This window comes from Pseudopodoces humilis, chromosome 6 (genome assembly GCF_049639895.1).
Source record: "Pseudopodoces humilis isolate 2021_Gansu_Grassland_sample_001 chromosome 6, ASM4963989v1, whole genome shotgun sequence".
Taxonomy (NCBI): domain Eukaryota; kingdom Metazoa; phylum Chordata; class Aves; order Passeriformes; family Paridae; genus Pseudopodoces; species Pseudopodoces humilis.
The window spans coordinates 26255235-26278610 of NC_142205.1; the positions used below are offsets into that span (position 1 = coordinate 26255235).

The window sequence follows — 23376 nt, forward strand, 5'->3', positions numbered from 1 at the left end:
ACAAAGTTCCCCTTGTTAAAGCAGAATAATTAGTTTAATACATATGAGGAGAAAACAGGCAGGAGACTTCCTTCTTTTTCCTGCTCATGAAAACTTAAAAAAATGCACAGTGAAAATGGATAGACTGTTACCTCCTTCTGCATCATCTAAAATATGAGAAAATGGCAATTTTGTATTCATTCCCTTACTGTTCCAGGACTTTCCATAACCCTGCAACCTTCACAGCATAGAATGGCAGTGACATAATTATGTGATAACTGTGTTAATACTACATTAATTTATCAAGGCTGATTTCTTGTGGTCTGTGCTTTCCTGTGTTCTATCAGAGCATGGCATTGTGGTAGAAATACACCTTTGAAGCACAGCACCTTACAAGCAAAATCTCTATTAAAAAAAAAAAAAAAAGAAAGTTTTTTTTCTGTTTTCTCAGTAATTTGTATTGCAAACAAACTGTTTTCCCACAGGTTTATATTTTTCTTGGTATACACCTTAAAATACTGTGCGGCTGGAGCCACAGAGAAATATTTTGAATTTCAGGCTGCCCAAGTGCACTGTGTGTTGAGACTGAGAGACATTTTATTACTTAGTATAAATGCACATGGGTCAGTCCCACTGGAAATTGTTTATTTAAGTTGAGAATCTGTCCCAGGAAATCAAGGAAATTATTATCAGATAAGAAACAGAAAATATAGTCTCCACAAAGTATATCTCAATGTCCACAACAATATATATTCATTCCCATTCTTTTTCTGCAAATATTTGCTTTTCTTATAAAAATGGCATTAATCCTAGTCTACACACATTAGTCAATAGTGAACTCCGACAGCAGTTTCAGATCTAAAAAGGTGTCCGGATTCCTAGGAAGGGCATTTGACTTTGAAAAACGTCCAGCAAAAACAACACATTGAAAGAGAGAAACAGCAGGAAGTCTACAGAGCAAGAACAATATCATCCATCCTCTTTTAACTGAAAGAGAAAGGTTAAGGTTGGTTTAGAAGAATGTGTGACCAGACAAGAAAAGTATAGTAAGCAGTTCCTGTGATAGATGGTTTAAATTTAGTTGTTCCTGCCTGGGGTGGGGGTTGTGGGTTTGAACTATGTGACCTTGTTGGGTCCCTTTTACAGATATTTTAACAGGAAAGGACGAGGTTATTTCTCAGTTGGAAAGGTTGTGTGCGTTTTCATTATCTGCTTTAGAAAAACATACACTGGTGAGGTTATCAATAGAAAGCCATTGATAAAGACACGTCTTATCCCAGAAAAGTGACTGACTTACCCAGACCCAGCTTAATGATGTGTCTGCCACAGTCACAGACTTGCATCTCAGCTTGTAGATAAGGGAGTTCTGAGTTGGCATCTCTCTGGTGTCCAGGCTAGCTTGGTGTGTTTGTTTCTGCCTCGAGACGGCTGCAGGCTGGACACACAATGGCAAACAGCTGCAGAAAGTGCGACAAGGGGACACCTCTTGCTCTTGTGTTCCTCAGCTTGATGGGAACTTCTGCTTACACCAGTGAAAGTATACATAGCCTGACTGGCAGATCAGATTGTTTTCTGAACAGATTATTTTCAACTAAATAAAGTGAAAAGAAAAGGCTTTAACATTTATCTCAACATTTTAATTTTTTTTTCTTGCAACAAGCTTTATCTCAGAAATGGAAGAAAGGTGTGTAGGTTAGGTTTCTGATGGAAATGGTTTGTGTTTCATTGGAATAAAACCTATTTTTTTCCAACTAGCTCTAACTACCCATGTATATAAACAGATCCTGAACAGAAGTAACATGCAGATGACTCTGTTACTGGTGTGGGAAGGAGCAAGGAGTATAATGATTCAGTGTTGTAATTAGTTATTTTGATAACTATAAACTTGGGTTTTATCTTGTATAATTGTCAGGTAAGTGATAGCCACTGGACTGACAAAGCATGGGCACAGAAATCTGCTGCTTCTGGTGCTACTGATGTGCCATTTTGAGCCTTGCTAACTTGTTCAGAGCCTGCCTAGGTGCCTGTGAACCATAATTAATGGCATCAACTTTGTTTTCCCCCTTAGAGTAGGCTTCCCTGTTGCTTTACCCTATTTGCCCAGCACCTGCCCCAGTGCAAATAACAGTCTAAATGATGACTGTTTAAAATAAGTTAAGCAATAGGCAGGAGATGTTAACCAGACCTGGTCACTACTTGTTAGGCTGGATTTTAGACAGTCTAAAGACAAAGAGTTTTACTGATTATTTTTGATCTTGTTTCCAGTCATTCCTCAAGTGGTTTGAACCACCCATAGAGGCACAGGCTGCCAAACATTTAATAAAAAGTACCAGCCAGCCTTGGGTATTTGTATTCTGAAAACTTCTATCCCTGCAGATCTTTTCTAACAGACCTGTTCTCTTAGTATCACAGTTAACATGGATGTGATATACAAAATAGCCCCCCTGCTAACAGTCTGTGATAGTGTTTGATGTTACATGTGCTTCAGTTTTGTCCGTAGCCTGCTGAGATTCCAGTGGGTGAGGAAAAAAGCTCTGTTAATTGTGGATAGTTATCATTTGAATCTACTGCCTGTAAGACAGAAAACATGCCTACACAACATGATGGGTGGACACAGACTGTCTGGAGCACAAACCAGCAAACCAAATATAAACTCTCCTGGGACAGTCTCTGTAGATGTTACAGACACATGCTGGTGTGAAAAGCCCTTTCTACCTGCTATGTTTTTGATGCTATTGTTATCTATAGTAGCGAGATAAAAGCTTGTTGAGGATTACCACACTATTTTGTGTCCTTTATTTTGCTGTCTGGACATTTCCAAAGGCATTGAGGCCTTTGAGGCTATAGCAGCCTGTAGAAGAGAACCATTTTCTGAGCCTGCCATTTTAATGCAGGTAATCTACTGCATTCCTTCAAAGCAGTAAAGAAAATAGCAATAGGACTGAAATTGCCAGTAATTTTCCTCCTAGCATTTTGTAACAGGAGTATTGCTATGTTATTTTACCTCTCTTTTTTATGTGGCTGTAATTTGTGAGGCTTTGGGATCACATACCTCTAAAAAGTCTTTATTTGCTTTAAAACATCAGTAGTACATTAAAGTTGGTAGAGAAGCTACCAAACAACTTAATGCTAAGTTACAAGTATTTCTTATCTTTACCAGTGTTTGTTCCTCTCCCCACTCCAGCAAGCCAGTAAGGTAGTGAGTCTGGGTAGTCTGATCTCATTCCCTACATTTCCTGCTTGTTCATTTTAAAACCTGTGAGCCAGAAATTTGTCTTAAAAGTTCCCCCAGCTCCTAGCTCTCCTTTGCATTCAAGCTGTCTAGTAGTGATTAACCAGCTTGTAAACACAGTAGGAATTACTACCAAAAATGGGTCTAACCTAAAAGATGGTAATCTCAAAGGCTTTTGTGGCTACTTCATGCCCTGCAAGTTCAATCTCTACAGCTTCCAGAGTTAACACATTAATTTCTGTGATGTGGTTTTGAGACATTATGGGGTTGTTGAGATATTTAAACTGTCTTTTTGGTTTTGCTTAAGCAGTAACATTCTGAAGAGATTTTCAAAATGTGGAACATCAGTGTAACTCAGAACTATTTTTTGATTTTCATTGATTTTCACTATTCCATGCTATTCTTTGCCTCTATTCCCAAGATACTAACCTGTAGATCTCAGAGGACAAAAAGTTAAGTCTAAAGCATAAGCTACCTTATTGTTGCCTGCCCTTGCAAAACTTACTTTTAGTTTTACTGAGTGTCTTCCTTTCCACTGAACACAGCTTTTTAAAGCATTTTTATTTTCGTTCAAATATCTGCAATAAAACTTAACCTTTGTGCAGGCTTTTAGTATGTTGAATATGCACTGATCTTTTAAAAAAAGAAAGTACAAACATCTTTTATTCTATTGTCAAATTTAACTCAATTATTTCTGAGATGATATTTCCCAGGTTTCAGGTACAAGGCAGACTTTAAGATACAAGTATCGTGATTCCTGTGAATTTAATATGTAGTGACATCCTTGAGTACCCAGAAAATTAATTCAAGAGTAAAACCTAATGCTGTCCTTTTAATAAGAAATCTGATAATGAATAGAAAGCCTCAGCCTCCAAAAATGGGCTGGAGCAACATTAAACATCTCTGGCAGACAAGGCAGCATTAGCAGCAAGCCTGGGGTGCAAGACTCATGCAGGCAGACTGCACTGGCCCCATATCCTGACTACTGGCTCCCTACTTATCAAATAAGAGATAATTGAACTTAACCTTCACTCCCTCTGAGCATTTCAGAAGTCTGGATCACTGTCAGTCTCTATCCCCTGCTGTTCTCAAAGACAAAGTTGGGGCAGGGGGAGAAAAAGAACACCATGCAACCCATGCACTTGCTCATGACCTTAAATTTTACCCATCCCCCAAAGTAATCACTGTTGGGCTGCCTTGCTGCTGAGTTGGCAATTTTTGATCTGCAGTTATCACCACTGTCTTTGAACTACCCCTGATTCCACCTGCATGAGAGGCTCCAGGGGAGGTCTGGACAGTTGCCACAGTGCATATTGACCCATTATAATAATGCAGGTTGGTTTAGGCTGGTGTCCAGTTTGTGCTCTAGTGAGAGATAGAACATTAAATTCATCAACAGGACAGCAGCCCCTACTTGTCCAGCTTGAAATATGAAAGAATCATTGGTTTGCCTCTGCTCAAATGGGATATGGCATTCTAGCAACAGTCACTGTTGCTAAAGAAAACTTTTGTTTTTCAAGAGATTCATATTAATCATTCTTACAGCTGGAATGGATGTATACAGCTCCTAAAGTCCTTTTGCCATTCAGAGTTAATAAATGCCAATGAAGACTTCTGTATTTCATTAAATAACAACTACAGTTTTTAGTTGTTTGTTTGTTTGTTTCTCTGACTATTTAGTGCTGTAAAGCATTAGCTGAAAATATATAAACTCTTCTGGAGCCAATGCCTCATTCTTTCAGCTGAATCTTGCAATAGTGGATGACACAGAGAAGCACTTTCTTGAGTGTTCTCTCTCTCTCTGGCCCTCTGAATCTTGTTTCTTTCTGTGCTATCACTCTGCTTTGAGAAAAGAGGCAAGGAATGTCCTTTCTCCATAGAAGTATTCGGTCCAGTGGCTGGAGTCCTGAAAGGAGCAAGATATGTCTTTGACTCAGGCTGAGGAGAACACTGAATGTAGGTCTTCTGCTTTCTGGATGAGCACTGCAGCCTCTTGTCTGTCATGGGCAGTCATAGGCAGTCTCCATCATTCAGATCTCTGAAGAGAAAAAAGTGAGCTGAAGATCTGGACTGAAAGAAATGATCTGTGTCTCTGAGCATCACTATCCCCAAGTGTCTTAGTAAAGCTGGGTCTAAAAAAACTTCACAGTATCAGTGTTTACACAACCAAGATCATCATGTGACCTTTTAGACATAAGGAACGGACTGGTTTTGTATCCTTCCTCCTAACTGTCTGACAGCAAAGTCCCTGTGAAGCTCTGCTGGGCCACAGAAGGTCCTGTGGATGTCCTCCTGAAACTGATTTGGCCATCCCCCGGGAGAGGATGACCACCACTGACAACAGGGCAGGCAAAGCCTCCAGAATTTTTGCCTCATCCTTGATTTAGCTGTTGGCAGGTGGTTCTGCCAACTTGCCAAATTGATAAAAGTTAATCCCTCCTAGGGACTCACGGGACTTCACTCCCAGAAAGCTGCTCCAACTTTCATCCTTAGCCAGCACAACCTGGCCTCACTTGCACTCTGAAAACACCTGCACTTTTTTTTTTGCAAGCCACAATTTTATTAAGGATTTTACACTTTGACAGTGCTTTTCATCTACCTACCTTTGCATACTTGATGGTGATGTGTAAGATTATTGCCTCATTCTAGAGATGTAGAAAATGGGAAACCAGGCAATTCAGCTTGCTTTTGATATAATTCAGAGCAGCTAACGTCTAGGTGAATGTTTCAATATTTCTGGCCAGTGGGAGAGGCTAACTACATATTTTATAGTTAGGTAAAGAGCAGAGGATGGTTTAGAAATGCACACTTTGTGGCCACAATTAATACACCCCATAATATCTGTCAGCAGACTTAGAGAGTGGGAAGGAAGAAGAAAGGAGAAGGGGAACCATCCTGGCTTTCTTGAAAACAATGAAATGCTGTCATGAATTTTCTGCAATTAGGAAATCACCTACATGTACCTTTTTTTTTTTCCTTAATATTGTTTTTGTCCACAGCATGTTTCCTCTTGTTAAAGCTGATTGAATACTGGGGATTCCAAGAAGGAAGTATATAGAAAGGTACTAGCAGGAGGCCTAAGAAACCTCCTGGGGCAATGGTGCTTATTCAAGAAGGCATATGTTTCTTGTATCTGTGGTCTTGTTTGGGGTTTCTTTGGAGACCTACTCTAATCTTACTCTGGCTCTCTAAAGAAAAACATGCGCCACAAAATCTTAGCCTGCTAGTACTTGTCACAGCACATATTGCTTCCATTTGTCTCCCTGAAAGATACTGTGTTTCTTTACCCACAGTTTTTCTTCTCTGTGGCCTGAAGTATGTCTGAGCTTGGAGGAGCTTGCCTTAGCTGTGACTATGCTGTGTGCCATCTGGGTCTGCTCTTTCCTCACAAAGGGCTGCAAGGCAGGACATGTCAGCTGAATTTGGCAGGCGAACAAAAGCCATTTGGATACTATAAGAAAAACAACTGCTCCACGGTTTGGAAGCCCTTGCTGGATCGCATGGTGAATCAGAGCGTGTCCCTTACTGTTTCACAACAGCTCTGCTCCTAAGAGCACAGACTTCCAGCAAGGCCAAAAACCAGCCTTGTGGAGTATGGATTTTCATTTTGTAATAACAGCTCCATTTTCTAGACATGAAGTACATGTCCTCCAGTAATATGTGATGAGAGGTAAATTGTACATATTGGGTATCCAGCCTCATTGCCTATGCTGGCAGCCTCTCCTCTGGAGCCTCAACAGCCCTGCACACCATCATGCTTCAGTTTCCTCATATACCTCCCAACAAAACCATCCTTGAAGCCACAAGCTTCACCTACAATCCACCAGCAGTATCTTACATGATCTTTATGGCAATCAGCCAGGGTAAAATATGAGCACAGATGTTGAGGGAATAAAAAAAAACTCAGAAAACCTTGTGAGAGTGAACAGACTAACTTGCCATGAGAGACAGGGCTTCCTGACCTCAGCCCCAGGCCATTCATCTCACTTACAGCACTGCTGCCGTGTGCCAATGCCCGTGCCACTGGTAAGAAAACCACAAGCAGATGAGAACCCCAAAGGGGAGTTGCCTCTGCCTTCCTCTTGGCACCACTGGGATGGCAGCCATCTGCTGTCTGGGGTGTCCTATCAGCACTGCTGGAGGATGGGGGAAGCTCTGGCTTCTTGCCCAGCAAGCTCCCAGGTGTGAGGGTGGCCTACCGAAGCCTGCAGAACACCACCAATACAGGGGCCGTGCTTTTGGCTCAAAACACCAAAAGACTGCTGAAGGCATAGGGTGGGAGCCAGCAGACAAGCACAAGGGCTGGGCTCAGTATATGGTTTTGTATAGGACAAAGATGGTGGTGAACAAAGGCAGGGGAGTTTGGTTTGGCTTGGCCTGGTGTTAGACTAGGTGATAGGAAGATGGAGCACGCAGACTGGGACATGCTTCATCCTGAGGTGTGACCAGAGACAGACTCATGGTCACTGCTCTTCAAGGTGTTGGCCATCTCTTTATGATACCTACTGCTGTCAGTGGTGGCTCTCAAGTTAACTTTGGGCACCTCAGGTCTAGGAGGGCACTCACATCCTGAAGAGCCTGAGGCAAGGCCACCAAGCTCCAGAATCCCATGTGATGTCAGTAAGTTTCTGATCTGGCCGTGGACAGAGACTGGGCTGAACTACAGTTTTTTTACTTCTTCTGCTCATGGCAACAGCTACTCTGTTTTCTGAAGCAAATGAATCCTGTTTGTGTTTCCCTCTGCTGCTTGGATGGCAAGAGCCCTTAGCTGTTGGCAGGACGGCAGGTGAGGCTGGCAACAGGCTCAGCTCTCAGTCCATAGATGCTGTTGCACATCATTGCTATAGCTTTTGGTGACTGCCAGAGTGCCAAGGATGACTGAAATAACTACATGCAAAAAGCAGGTCTGTGTGGCTCTGTTTAAGAAACCTATGTGTCATGGGCTACAAAACTTTATAGTGTGAATGAACTCTTCCCACAGCCCCACTTTCCATATCCAGCCTGCCTGCCATGTTTTTCTCTTTTCCCATCACAAGTGCAGGCCGTGACTCACTTCTTTGCAGAATTTGTTGTCCATTCTCTACTTGTTGGACACTTCTTTTATCATATTCAAAGGATTTTTCCCTGAGAATATGTTGGGCAATTTTTAAAGTGCTAGTGAAACTATAGGTCTGAAAGACAAACCAAAATTCACATAATTTGTCTCTGCATTTTATTTAAAATGATAAGAGATGACAAATAAAATATCCTTACTTAGTACTAACTAAAAGACAGCCTGTCCTAATGTGAGGAAAAATTGTAAGCTAAACTGGTGTAGATGAGATGCTGTACAGCTTGCAGAGAGTCTCGGAAAAAAGGTTTCTTTCTGTAAATTCAATATTTTATTATAACTTTGAACAAAGTTTTCCACTTCTACAAAAGACTTAGTAGTCAAAGAAAATGGGACATATATTAATAAATATAGATGTTTGTTTAGAAAATACTGTATGAGTAGAGTTTGAGAAAATTATGCTTTATTTTAACAGTTCTGTTTTTTTTTCCCTGGAGTGTTTTTACTGAGCATTGACTTTTTTTGGGGGAGTTTTTATTTCAGAGTTTACATTACAAACTCTCCCAGATCAGTAATAATGTAGTTGTACTGCTTGCTGAGAGGACAGAAGAATGAACTGCAACTTCAGTTTTTTCATAGCTGATTCATAGACCAAAAGAGAATGAATCTTTTATGTACCACTGCCTCCTGGTATTTTGAAAGAATACATATTTTGAAACAGCTGAGATTGCAGTTAATGTTCAAATACAAGTGAAAAACATTCTAGTTACATGTTAATGTTTTATTCATTGCTCTATGTAATATTAATGCAAAATACTTCCACTTCTCAGCTAGAAATCCTGTTATCAGTTTGTGAAGTTTCAGCTATTTCAGATATCAAGACATTGGAGAATGTGGGATTTTAGGCTGTGAGTCAGCTGTTATCTACATCTACAGCTAAGTAGTATGGCTGGAATAACACTATTTGGCTGGTTTTCCTAATTGTTTGTGTGCAAAACCAATTCCCTTTACACACCCGTGGGAATAAGGAAAGATGCTGACAATAACTACTGGGGAGAATTACTGTTTGTAGTTAGACTTGCAGATACAGTGATCCTTTGTCTAGGATGCAGTAAAAACCAATATGTATCAAATTTCAGCATCACCTAATTTTCCAGTAGTTGATTCTAATTGGAACTGCTCTTAAGCCTGACTCATTACACCATTCTTTTCTATTGCTCTTAGCAAGCATATAGCTTGCTTTACAGCTAGCTTGATGCTGACTCTTTGTATTCTTCACAGTAACTTGAAATAATGTCTCGAGTCACAAATCTGTCTTGGCCAGAATTCCTTTTCAATATAAAAGAAAAAAATCTGTTTTACAAACACAACTGTGAAAAAGCATAAGTCTTCCCAGACTCTCTAGATACATTTTTTTCCCAGCTTCAGACTATGGGAATGCACTCTGTGCATTCAGTCTGTAATTCTATTCCCATACAATGAAAATTAATGTAAATTTTTATTTATATCTACCGTGGATATAAACTTCTAGGAAAACACATACTGCATTAGTTGTACAGTGGAATATAATGAGGCACTTTCTTACATACTCAGATAAAGGGATAAAGGGTACTTTGCATTTCAATGCCTCTTCATCTTAAATTTAAAGTGCATTATTTCAGGTTGACACTTATGGAGACTTTAGCTCCAATCCTCCCTTTGCCAGTTAATAAGTGAAGGCAGAGGAATCCTGAGGTCAGGCAAAGCCCACTGGTAGCTAAGCTGTCCTGGAGCCACTGCTCTGCAACCTGCTCCAAGCACAGGAAAATGTCCCTGAGGCAAAGAGCACAGACTTGTCATGGGGTGTCATCAGAAGCAGTACTGAAATGAGGATAACCCACTGGCTCTCTGATTGTTTAGGTTGTACTGCAGAAATTTTATGTTTTGTAACAACAAAACCAAGCCCAGTCCTACTTCCTAAATGGTGGCTTGTCTGCTGCTGAGAACCCTGGAAGAGCCCAGTCACTTGCTGGCGTGGGTAAGGCTGCCATCAGTCCGAGCCACCTGTCCTGTCTGGACAGGGGGCAATTGCTGTGGTGTATTTGCAGCCTTTCTGTGGCCATCCCATAACAGTGACTCCATGGAAACCAGAAATTAAGGAAAACCCACATTAAACCAACAGATCCAGATGGAAATCCCTCTGCCTTTAGCCAGCTGGTTTGTTCTCTGGGCCTCATACTCTCCACAAAACTTGCTGCCCTGGCATGCACCCAGGAGAGAGATCTTTCTCAGAGGTGCTAGTTTAATCCCAGGTTTTCTTTCACATCTTCAGCTGTGTACAAAAAGAATTAGTAGTGGCAGGACTTATTTTGGATGGTGTGAACAAGAAACTTCCTCTCAGGCTGTAGTTCAACCTGGTTTGAATGACAAATATTTCCTAGGCAGATGAACCTCCCCCCAAGCTGTGGTGTGTAAGGGCATGGGGTACCCAGGCACAGCCTGTCTGTGGTTCTTACCTCTCCAGCTTCTGGCCAGAAGTCAGACAATAAGCTGGTCTCTGTTAGCATTTTTCTTTCTCATTTGGTGGAGATTTCTGTGATTTATTCAGAGGGAAACATGACCAATGTATTCATACATTGAGACTTTTTACTTCTGTTTGTTTCTGAGAAATCACTGAGACTGAGTTAAAGGTAAGTTGTAGTTCAGCCACAGAAACATGTCTCCAGGCTATTCTGGGCAAACAAGACTATTTCTTTTCAGAGTTCCTGAATATTTTGGTCAGAAGGCAAAAGTTCTCTGCTGTAGCTTAAGAAACACATGGAAATATTTTCCTTCTATCTGTAATTGATGCTTTTCTTCCTTCCTATTTATTAATGTGGCACTATACCTTAAAATGTGCAATTGCATGTGCTGCAGCAGCGGTGTGCCCTTCGACTCAGCCAGCCGTGCCATCACCCTGCAGGCTGCTGGGGGAGGCCATGCCAGGGTGAAAGGAGGAGAAAAGCTGAGGGGACCAGGGCCCCATTTCCTTCCTTGCCTGGGGACCCATTCCAGCCATTCCACACCACAGCACTGCAGGTAGCATGGGGCAAATAACTCTGGGCTCTGAGCAAGAAAGCAAATACAAAAATGACCATGAAAATTGCCCAACCGGTTAAATCTGGTTCCAGCCGGGAACTGAAGTTCTACCTTGAAGCACTTAAATCCCATTTGGATGGCATAGATTTACATTCCAGATGAGGAATTAATGGCTTTTGCACAATATCCTCAGCAGAGATGCCCCAGCATACCAACCTCTGTGTTTTCGGTAGATGGAATTTGTAATTCCTCCAGGAGCTGCATTCTTCCAAGTGTTACTTCTATTTTTGGACTGACTACTTGCTTTATTCAGGGGGAAAAAAAGGAAACAAAAAAACCTGCGCTCTTGTCAAACTGTAGATGCTCTATGAGTCATCTATATAATAACACTAAACCATACTTCTGTGTTGTGGTGCAGTTCGTCATCATCACAAAGGGGTTTACAGAAAACAAACATAATTGACAGTCTGCTCTTAAGCTTCCTGTGTTTAATCCTTGTGCCTATTTAGCCAGCTGAACAGTGTACTGTTGAAAAATGGATTGTTATTAAAATGTTGGGTGTTGCAGTAGCTGCAAAGTCTCATTTTTTTTGGCTAATAAAAATGAATGCCATTCCTCGGACAATTTTTGGCTGCTTATCTGTAGTCATCTGCCTGCATAGTAATTGTGTGAATGTTAATGACGATCCTGAAACTTTGATGAATAAAATGTTTTTAAGACTGTTAAGACTGCCTTGTAGACAGCAAAGCCTGCTCATTCAAATGCTTTAAAACACATCCTTTGCTATGTATCACCAGTGGTTTTGAGCCTTGAGCATAACAGAATATAGAAATTTATGATAGAGAAACACAGTGAAGCAGAATATAACCCATTTCCTTTAGTCTGCATGCCTATATAGCTTATTAGTAATGTTTCCCAAGTGGGAATCATTTACCTTCCAGTTTTCCCTGTTACCTTTTCATTGTTTATCTAGTTTGGATATTGGCAAAATGTTTTGAATCACCTGGTTCCTTATGGAAATCTCGATAATTTCAGGCTTTTTAGGAAACAGTTACAAATAGTTAACAGCAATTGCATTTGTAAAATGGTAAGCAGATCCATTTCCTACTGAAAAGCAAGATGAATAGAGTACCTGTAACTTTTAGGCATTTAAGTCTGCAAAACTCACTCATAAGGAAAACCCTCTGATGAGCTGCTCCTCGCTCTAAGGAGCTCTGCTTTCCTCCATGATCTGTCCCGTGAGCTGGCAGCAGGTTATCTCACAGGCACCATTTCCTAGGCTAAGGAAGTCTGTCCATCCTCCTCTCCTCTTGTAAAACTGTCTCTCCCTCCCTGATTGCCCTCACAGCCCCTTGCTGCACCACTTAGACCTGGAAGACCTGAGTCTGGTACTGCTGGGGAGCTCCCACCCATCCCGTCACCCTTTCCTGCCAGGTACTTGCCCTAACATGATCTACTGCCACGCTTGCTGCCTACATATTCAGGTTGTCCCGTTTCTCCTTGGTTTCAGGGAAGCCCTTGGCCCCAGGCTGAGGCGTTTACAGAAGAAGGCTCAGAGATGTGGCCTGGCATGTAGGCAGAGATGTGGTTCTCTCAGCCTTCCTGCCCAAGTTGTTCCAATGTCCTGAGGGATTTGATGTTCATTCAGGTAGAGAGAGAAGGACTCCTTCCGTGTTTCGACTGCTCATCTCAGAAACTTCAGGGCTGCAGTCTCTGCTTCAATGAAGTGTGCTTATGGGACTTTGCCACAGAGTATTTGGGTGTATAAAGTATTGAGGTCTTTCAAGATGAGGTAGCAACTGGAAAGAGTTGGAGTGGCAGGTACATGCTGGGCTGAGGCAGCCTAGTTCATTTGGAGTTTGACTTTTTCTTGTGCATCTTTGCCATACACCATGGTAAGCCTATGAAAGAGTTAGTAATTCCTGTACAAAGGGAATGCTTCCTGTGTTGCAGCATGAGCTGATTAATTGAGGATTTAAAAGAAATGCAGAATAACATCCAGATATTCAAGTGTATTTAGGTCTTCTGTTCCAATAGGTAAATAGAAGACAGACTGCCAGTATGACAGGAGACAGTGTAATGGTAGGACATTATGCAATTAAGGCTCTAATAAAATGCATATGCCTGTGGGAGGATGAGTTAAGGTTGCCCAGGCAATCTTATTTCTGGCATTATCTATATTTTCTGCAATTGACTTTGCAACCTACACATTCTCACATCATAACTTTCTGTTGTAGTATGTACCTATGACTTGAATTTACATCCTTCTTGCAAAAGAAGTTATATTAGAAATGTAGCTTTCAGTATCTTACGACTTCAGCACAAGGCCAGCTCAAGCCATGTTCAGTGATGCCATCCTGGCTGAAACCCTGAGCAGGGCAGCACATGAGCACCCAGGGCAACTCACCAGCTGAACAGTTGCTGCATGCCCAGGTGTGCCAGCTGAAATTTGGGGAGATGGTAATCAAAACACTGCCTTTCCTCTCTGCAGTTTTGGGGATGCAACTTCTGGGCGACAACTCCACAAACTTAAGGGATCTGCAGATGTTAGACTTGAAGAATGGACATGAAACAAACTCTTCATGTACTTAGCAACTGAGAGAAACTGTGCCAGCCCCAGAATTCCTCTGCCAGTGTCAGCATAATCCTACAGTTGGCCGGGCACAGCAGGATTCGTCACTGACCTTCCCTAATGCAACCCAGGCATTGGCCCCTTGATGAACTGACTCTGTTGTAACATCAGGTGAGATTGAGGGAGGTTGCTAATGTGACTTTAATCCCATAGTTTTTAGAAGGCTTAATACAGATCCTGAGGCATTCCTAAAATGGCAAATTGCTATGTTCTCTCATATACATTTTTGAATGAAGTATTAGAGATTGTATTAATTCAAGACATTTTGCCACTGGGGCTTTCCCCCCCTGCTTTTCAGATCAAACCAGCACTCTCTGTGCAGAACAACTGCTTGTACTGTGAAGGCACAAACCAGCACAAAAAAATACTGACAGCAGATGGGCAGCCCTGAATCAAAAACAAAACCTTTGAGCTTTTCACTTCTTGGATTAGAGTTTGGTACCATTACATAAAGAGGAAATGGGAAAAAAAATGCAAGCTTAAAAGAAGATAAAATCTGATTAAAATGCAGACTAATATAATTGCAGAACATTACTCAGGCTTTCTTGTGGAGAGAGAAAAATGTCTGCTATTGTGCTGCTATAGAAACCACACAGGGCCTGTGAGTAGGTGAGAGTGCATGGAGCATGTCGTTCCCTCTCTCCCGCCTTTCTCTGCCTTGGAATGAAGATCATATCTTGCTCTGTAAGCTTGGCTTTTGCTGGCCAGGAGCTCTCTCCCAGTACAGAGAGAAGCTGTTTTCCTGCTTATGTAGTTTCTTTTAATATCTCTGCTCCCTCCCTCTTTTGTTTTGCTCTTGGAAGGTGGTGCAGGGCTGTGTTGGAGGAGGGATAAACTCCAGTCTTAGGCTGTTCACAGGTGATGGTTCTCTTGGCTTTAAAAGCTGGGAGCATGGAACACATGTTGTGCCATGGAAAGGGAGCTTTCTTGTATTTACTCTTATAAAGCCACAGAAAGATCTCACAGTGCTTTGGGAGGTAAATGCTCAACTGGACTGAGCAGCCCTTGACCATGTTTCTGCACACTGTGTCCACAGCACTTGTTTCTCCGAGGAACTGAGTCAGAATTACCAAAGCACTAGGTAACAAAGGGAGGTTTATTCCCTGGCTGTTGATGGAAGTGTCTTTATAGAAAGTGTAAAACCACATACAAACATACCCTCTGTCCAGTACCATAAAATAAGCCATAGGAATGTGTCCCTGAACCGTGGAATTGTATTCCCACCACCTCTGCCCCTCAACCATCTGAGCTAAGGGCTCATCTCTGATAGCAGTAATTTCTGCCTGAAAGGACAATATAAGAAATTTTTTATTGAAAAGACTGATGGATGAGAAAGCCTGTCCACACTACATTAGAATACTTTCTAGTCCACAGTACTTAAGAAATTTGTGCAAAATTTGAGAAGATTATTTACTGCAGCTAATGAATTCTAAGGTACCATAAAGTACTGAAAAATACATCACCTCCTTATTTATAAATGCATCCCCCTTTTTATTACAGATGTAATTTTAGTTTTTATTCCACTGCCTTCCTACAGAAATTGACTCAGTGACTCAAATATGCATTTTAAAAGAAAATCTTTTGTACCTCAGTTTTTCCAGAAATTCCACCTTTCAATCTGGCTGATTGTTTTGCTTTTGGTATTTTGAGACAGAGGAAGAAGATTCTATTCTCCAGTTATTTTAGCACTTTCATCCAGCCCCTAATTAATCATCTCCTTTATAAAACCAGTTTACTGAGGCATTGTCTCATTTTCATCATCCTTTCCCGTTTCTCTTTTTTGTGGTTTTTACTGCACCTCTTCATGTGTTGGAGATACCACGTCTGTATGCATTGCTATATGTTAGCATATTTATTTATGGAATGATGTTAGAATACTCTCTATAGGCTTTTAGAAGAGATCATTGAATCTCATTGCCACTGAAGTCAATCACACCACATATTTTCTTCTATAAAATCCACCAACTCAATTTTATGGAAATTAGGCTTGATTTTGCTCCTTCCACTCTTGTTAGAGAACTGTTCTGGTGTTTTGCTACTCTGAATCAGTTTATACCCAATTATTCTTATGCTGACATTGGCCCTCAGTTTTAACTTTCCTGGTTTGTCCATTTTCTAAGCCCTACTTTTGTATATTTTATTTTGTCTCAGCTATTGAACTATTCTTACCTGATCCATGAGTTTTACTTTCTCTCTGATTCTCCTTCAGAGAGCGGCAGGCAGTGGGGAGTAAGCAAGCAGCTGTGTGGTGCTTAGTTGCTGACTGGGGCAAAACCTTGACAAACACTGATTTACTCTTGACTGGCTGACAGAATCACACACTATACTGCAGATCTTTTCTGAAATTACATATCTGACATTGCTGGGTTTACACTTCCCTTTTTAAACAGCTCCTACGCATCTCAAGATTAACTAGTCTCTCTTATCCAAATGCTGATCTTATAGCCAGTGGAAGAAATTTTTTTATTAATCTTTGCATGTCATTAATGGTATTGAATTTAATTATAGTTTCATTAAACCTGTTCTAAGAGACATGCAGTTTGTCCAATATACTAACTACTCCCAGCTCTGTCAGCAGCAGATTTCATTAGACTGCTTGTGTTCTTGATGACACCATTGTGATGAAAACATGAAGGATGACAGGAGCATTGATGAATCACACAGAGCACTTTCCTTCAGTTTGACACTTCCCATATAAAACACCCCTCTGTCATTGTCTCCTGATCCATACGCTCTTCTACTTCAACAGCTGTTTCCTGTCTGGACAGTATCAGCTATTGTTAATCCCAAATAGACTACATCTACCCCATTTCATTTCTTGAAGAGAAGGTCAAACAGAGAAAGATATCCTGCTGAAGCAACATCTCGTGTAATCTTGTGTAAAGTGTTCACTTTATTTTTATTCCATTTACTCTCATATCTTTAATTATTCTCTCCTTCAAAATTTGTCTAGATTATTGTAAATTATTTCCCTCCCCTTCTTCAGTGCAAGTATTCCAGAATGACTTGAGTGCTAGAGTGAAAGTTTGTGCTCCCTTCACCCTCATATCCACACACTTGGCCTGTTTGCACACTGGATGAGATCCTTTGTTTTCCCCCACTGTAGTAATTACCCATGACTTTCTTCCCATTACTCACCTTCCTTCTGCATCCATCTTTCATGCAATCATCTTTATTAAAACTAGAAGCAAAATGCTTCTTTGTTTTCTAAATGTTGCCAGACTTCCTTCAATCTGTATGCCCTTCTCACCACATTACTGCATTGCCCTGTTTCTTTCTCCCTGGTTGAGGTACTTCTAGCTGACATTATTTATCTTCTGCATTTCCTCATCTTGAAGACAAAACATTCTTAGGAAAGTGATCTTCTTCACTTTCATCTTTAGGTTTTCTATTTCCAATAACCTTAGTTACCAAGACTCCAGATAATCTATGAAACCCTTTCCCTTTGCTCAGGGTACAATGTCCAGCTCATTTCTGCTGCACTGGCATGAAGAAATCCTCGTATTCAAGTCCTTGAGTCCTTCAGCCTTGTTGATTTATTTCTAACTGTGCCTCTTACTCTTTCCCCTTTTGACTTAGAATGCCTTTCTATAAATCTGTTTTACCCATCTATTTATCTTAAACTGCACCTATGAAACAATTTCAGTCCGCCTGGTGGGATTTTGGGAGAAGACGGCGGCGCTGAGATCTTCGGAAACGCTCGATCCGTCGCCGTTAGGGTGCTGCGGGTGTTTGACCCCTGAAGAGCGGGGAGGTCACACACACACACACACACACACACACACACGCACGCACACACACACACACACACACACACAGACACACAGACACACACACACACAGACACACAGACACACACACACACACACACACACACAGACACAGACACACAGACAGACACACACACAGACTCCTCATTTCTGACATCCTTTCCCACCCAGCCCACCCGAGGCGCAGGCTCCGCCGCGGTCCCCTCAGCCGCTCACCCTGCCCGGCCCGGGCGGAGCGCGGCTCGGGGCGTGTTTCGGGGCGTGTTTCGGGGCGCGTTTCGGGGCGTGTTTCGGGGCGCGGCAGGGCGGTGTTCGGGAGCCCTGAGTGGCCGCCAGGAGCCGGGGCGGGACGCGGGGGCGAGAAAAGGGCCGGGGGCGCGGTAGCGGCGGCAGCGGCGGGCGCGGGTCGCGGACGGGATGCGCCTGACGCAGAGCATGTGCACCATCGCCGAGTGCGGGCCCGGCGGGGACGGCCCCGCCACCGCCCGGCCCCGCCTCGTCAAGATCGCGGTGGTGGGGGGCAGCGGCGTGGGCAAGACAGGTGAGGGGGGCAGCGGCCGGGGCGGGGCGGGTGGGGGGCTGGCAGCGGCGGAGCGCGGCTAATGGTGCCTGTCTGTGCCTGCCCGCAGCGCTCGTGGTGCGGTTCCTCACCCGGCGGTTCATCGGAGACTATGAGCGGAACGCAGGTAGGCGGGCGGCTCGCCTTCGCTCCCGCCGGGATGGGGGACGGGCGGGGGGTGCTTGGGCTGCGGGGAGCGGGGTGTAAGCCCTGAGAGTGAGTGTGCACACCCCAGCGCCGAGCCGGGGCACAGGTGGGAAGGGAAGAGCTCGCTGCCCCCGGGACTGCGGGGCGCTCGGCAGGTGCTGCCAGCGACACGAATGCCCAGGGTTCGGCGGCTGCTGGCTCCCTGAGAGCCGCCTCCCTACCCGGTCTGCTCGCAGCTCTCGGAAGGGGCACGCCGGACACAGCCACATGCGGTTTGTGGTCGCAGCAACACTAGAGATGGATTGTACTGCAGGTCCCTGACAGAATTTGCTTTATGTGGTGAAAGTACCCCTTTGAAGGGGCCTTTTAGCTAAAGCAAGAAAACATCCTGTAAAACTACTGTTGTATTGTTCTTTGCAAAGTGGGTGCCAGCAGCTATGTGGCTGGGCAGGGCCAGTTTAGAGAGGAAAATGGAGAGGTGATATTATGGATCACATTCAATGAGTACAGCGTGGAGTCTAAACTAATGGCGATGTAAAATATAGCCTTCTGTTGAGAAAATTACTTGAAAAAGCCAAACACATGAAAAAAAAGAACACCAACCCAGAAAATCTTACAGGCCAGCTGATAGGGAGCTTCACTAAATTGTGGAAATACTAAATGACAAGAAAACTGCTTTTCTATGTAATGAAAGCTGAGTATTTTGCACTCTTACCTTTATTATTCCAGATAAGATGGTCTTTAAGAACGATTAAGTTCCAAGTTGCCTCCCACTTAATGCCCAGCTCCAACACAAGTCAATTCATGATTTAATCCCATGTTTCTAGTAATATCGTAAATGCTGTTAACACCTAAAAAGCTTGTAACACTGGCTTCTTGCTTCGTGAGTGGTGATATGGCTTTCCCTACACAACTAATGGGCAGCAAAAGCAACACTTGTCTGTAGAGTGGTGACTGTACTTGTGAACCTGTTGGTGTTCTTGTCAGGTAATCTCTACAGCAGGCACATCCAGGTAGATGGAGAGATGTTGGCCATCCAAGTGCAAGATACTCCAGGAGTTCAGGTGAGCTAGATGCAACCATGCTACCAGAGTAGATCTAAATGTTTGTGTGCTTGCATCCCTTCGTGCAGCGTCTTGCTATGGTCTTTCTGTAAGTTATTTTGCTCCATTTCAGAGTTTGGTGTTTTGTGTGAGAGAGGTGGTAACTTGTATTTTAACCAGTCAAGCCAGCTGTGTTGAGAGACTGTTTCAATGAATCATTTGTTCATTGGAGACCCATTACTTTTGACCGGCTGAATTACTGAAGTGCCTCGTTCCTGTATATTGGGAACATTAGGCATAAACCCAGAAACAACTCAAACTGGTATATGTGAAATATAGTATATGAGAAAATAAATGTCGTGACTGCTACCCAACAAGCTTCATAAATGTGTATGACAAAGTGAAATCTGCTACATTGTGGCTGTGCTCATTACTGTGTCACAAGTTAAAAGTTTTGAATGTATAGACCTGAGTAATGCTGGATTGTTGCCTTTTTGAACTGGGCAAAACTCCAGGTCTAAATGCTTCCAGCTCATATCTTTGCTTCCCCAGACTTACTGTCTAGCCAGTTAATTTCCCATTCTGTGGAACTACAAAGTCTTTCTCTGCATGCAGAACTACTCAGGTCAATTTTCCATTTGAGTACAGCAAACTCGTGTTAAATTCCAGCTTTTTGCAGCTGAATCAACATCTGCATTTATTCACTATGCTCAGATTAAGTTCATACTTACTATGTGAAATCCAAATATATGTCTGAAGCTGTAAAATGCTATTTGGCTTTACAGACTCTTGAAGACAGGTTCCTTTAATCTTTTGTGACTTCAGCTATCTAATTTGAGACCATTCATTTTTCAGATCCATGAACACAGTCTGGATTGTAATGAGCAGCTGAACAGATGCATTCGCTGGGCAGATGCCCTGGTGATTGTCTTCTCCATAACTGACTATAAGAGCTTTGAACTACTCAGTCACCTCTACCATCATGTTCGACAGCTGCATCCAGGGAACATGGTCCCTGTGGTCATTGTGGCAAACAAAGCTGATCTCTTGCATATCAAAGAGGTGGAGCCTCAGCAGGGACTTCAGCTGGCCAATATGCTGGGCTGTACTTTCTATGAAGTATCTGTCAGTGAAAACTATAACAACGTCTTTAATGCCTTCCATCTCCTCTGTAAAGAAGTCAATAAACAACAAATAACCAGCACCCCTGAGAGGAGGAGAACCTCTCTTATTCCACGGCCAAAATCACCCAACATGCAGGATCTGAAGAGAAGGTTTAAGCAAGCTTTGTCTGCCAAAGTGAGGACTGTCACTTCTGTTTGACGGCACAGCCCTTGGTCTACCCAACAGTTAGCCTGAGATTGAAACCTGGGTTTTTTAACACTGGCAGATGTAGAATCCAAGGCATTGTGCAAGGAGGATGGTTTGAGTAGCCTTTTAAATGGTAGAAGTCTTTACGCAGTTGCTTAAAAAAGGAACAGTATCAGATTAGAAAAGGAGGAAACAAAAACCAACTAAAACCTCCTGAAAAAGTTCTAGGATGTGACTTGCTGAACAGGTATTTTCATTTGGAAAGTGAACGTTTCAGTAAATGAAATAATTTGCCTTTTTCCCAGCTGGACAGATTTGGCTTTCATTTGTGCAGAAACAACCTTTTTGCTGTAACTCCACTTGAGCAGGAAAATGCCCTGAACTGCAGGTCCCTGTTCAGAAGTAACCACTTGAGTTTTGTTCTCACATGGATGAAGAACAGCATGATGCAACTGTTTAATTTTATTGCACAGTAGAACTGTTTTTTTTGGTGTGTATTTCATAACAAATAAGCAAACATCAAACGGTTCTGTAAAAATAAGTGTAAAATAAGTGGACAGGACTGAGCATCAAGACTGTAAACAATGGTCCTTTATTTTTTACTAGCCATGTTATTGCTGACAACTTGACCATGATCTTTGTATGCAAAGCTATTGTCCACAGGGTGTAAACGTATCTAATTACAAACAACTCTTTTACTGTCTTAAAAAAGTACTTTCCAGACTAAATGATCCAACATGGAGCTTCTGAGGAATGTGTGTGGAGTGATAATCTATTACAGATGCCATTTTAAGACATGCTTTTTTCTCTCTCTCTCTCCTTTGTTCGGTAGGCACAAAAGAGCAAAAGGTGTGAAGCATGGCTGGCTCCAGGCAATGAAGCTGATGGCTTGTTCTGAGCTGAGCCAGGCCCTCTTCGTTCTTAAACAAATGGCAGATTTATATAAATACTTAACTTTTTAAAAAATATTGAGCCAATGGAGTTTAGAGCCTAAGGGCCTTATACACATGCACTTTAAAAAGCCAGTTGTGCTTTTGTTTAAACTGTAACTTATTTATTTTGTGTACAGTTTCTCCTCCTAGGGAGTGGGCTTTTCATTCTTACTGCCTGGTACAACATTAAATTTTTTGAATTGCATGTTTCCTTGTGTGTTCTTTGAGGGTGAGAAACAAGGAGTAACAACCACTGAAGTGTTGAGACAAAGTAATAACTTTCTTAAGGTAGTTAACATACACTGCAGAAACAGCAAGGTGTCCTTTCCTGCCTATGCTGTTGCTTTATTAGCATAAACCACAGGGGTTTTGCTCTCACAAGTGCTTTACAACTTCCTTTAAAGAAATTTTTTTAGGAGAGGAATTGAATAAGGCAAAGGCCTTTAAAATTAAAATGGGATTTTTCATTTCCACTTGTCAAAAATACTTTGGCCTTCGGTAAGAAAGGAATGGTGTGAGGTAGGTCAAAACCTGGAAAAACATGAATTCTGAGTGACTGTTGCTTTCTTTAAAAAAAAATAAATGTTTTGAACTATATCACCATGAAGAACTTAATGAAATCACAAGTCTTCAACTACCTTTTTCATGTTTGAAGTAGCTTTACTAAAAGCCTTCCTGAGGAGGATGTTTGTGCTGGTACTAGGCTGGTGGCCATACAGGCTCACCTTGTTAGCACACAGCTGCAGTAAGTGATGCAGGGAAACTGACAGGGTCTTGCTGATGATAATCTTTTGCACCATGAGTTACTAGCCAAGTGCTTTAGGATTAGAGTTGCAAACAAAACTGGAGCTTGCCCTTCCACTCTGAGCTTATATCAAAAAAGTTTATCAATAGAGAAATAAATAAATTTCCCAAGGGTAGCTTTATGTTTTCTCCTCACCTTTTGAGTATTGCTCACTGTTGCAGGCTGAGGACTCAGACATTCTTTGATGTAGTCTTGCACCTGCCCATGCAACCTTCTTCTGTGCTGTTTCTACTCACACAGAACTGGCAGGAGATCCCTTGACCTTTTCCCCTGTAGCTACTACAGCTATTTCCTACAAATAAGCTTACTATTGCTCTAGGGCCACTGGAAAGACTCCACTGTACTTTTGGTCTATAAGTGACTAAGTATGAGATAGTGGCTGAGTTCCAGCATCAATTACCACAGCTGTGGCCCTACAAGATTTCTCCAAAGTGTGTGTGGGCCTGGAAAGCTAGTCTGTTTCAGTCAAAGGAGCTACTTGACCCAGAGGAAGTGCAAGATCACCAGATCACTTAGACTCACCCCCTGCCTTCTCAATACAGTAAGTCTTTAGATGGCCAAATCAGAGGCCTGAGGGAGTTTGATGAAAGAGAGGTGAGGGAGTGAAGACCACAACCAGAAGCCTCCATCAACTCATGAAAGCAGTAGCAGCTCAGAGGTGTACGTGAACTCAGCAATGGTCACCGAACACAGGAAAGCCTTTCTGCTATGAGCAGAGTGTAGGAAATGTTCAAGGACCAAGATAGAAGGTCTAGATTCCCAGGGGCAATTAAATAATGCAAAAGTAAAAGAGGCTGCAGGAATATGCAGTTCTGGCATACTAGAAGAATGCTTCTATTCTACTAGAAGACTGATCAAG

The 23376-nt window shown here is 42.3% G+C and overlaps 1 protein-coding gene across 1 annotated transcript; it reads left to right on the plus strand.

Moving 5' to 3' along the window:
- The first annotated feature begins 18115 nt into the window (after nt 1-18115).
- RASL11B (RAS like family 11 member B) lies at nt 18116-21917 on the plus strand. The gene is made up of 4 exons (XM_005517716.3): nt 18116-18261; nt 18350-18406; nt 19414-19490; nt 20325-21917. The coding sequence occupies exons 1-4, from the start codon at nt 18138-18140 to the stop codon at nt 20790-20792; spliced, it is 726 nt and encodes a 241-aa protein (XP_005517773.2). The 5' UTR covers nt 18116-18137; the 3' UTR covers nt 20793-21917.
- Nucleotides 21918-23376: the final 1459 nt, after the last annotated feature.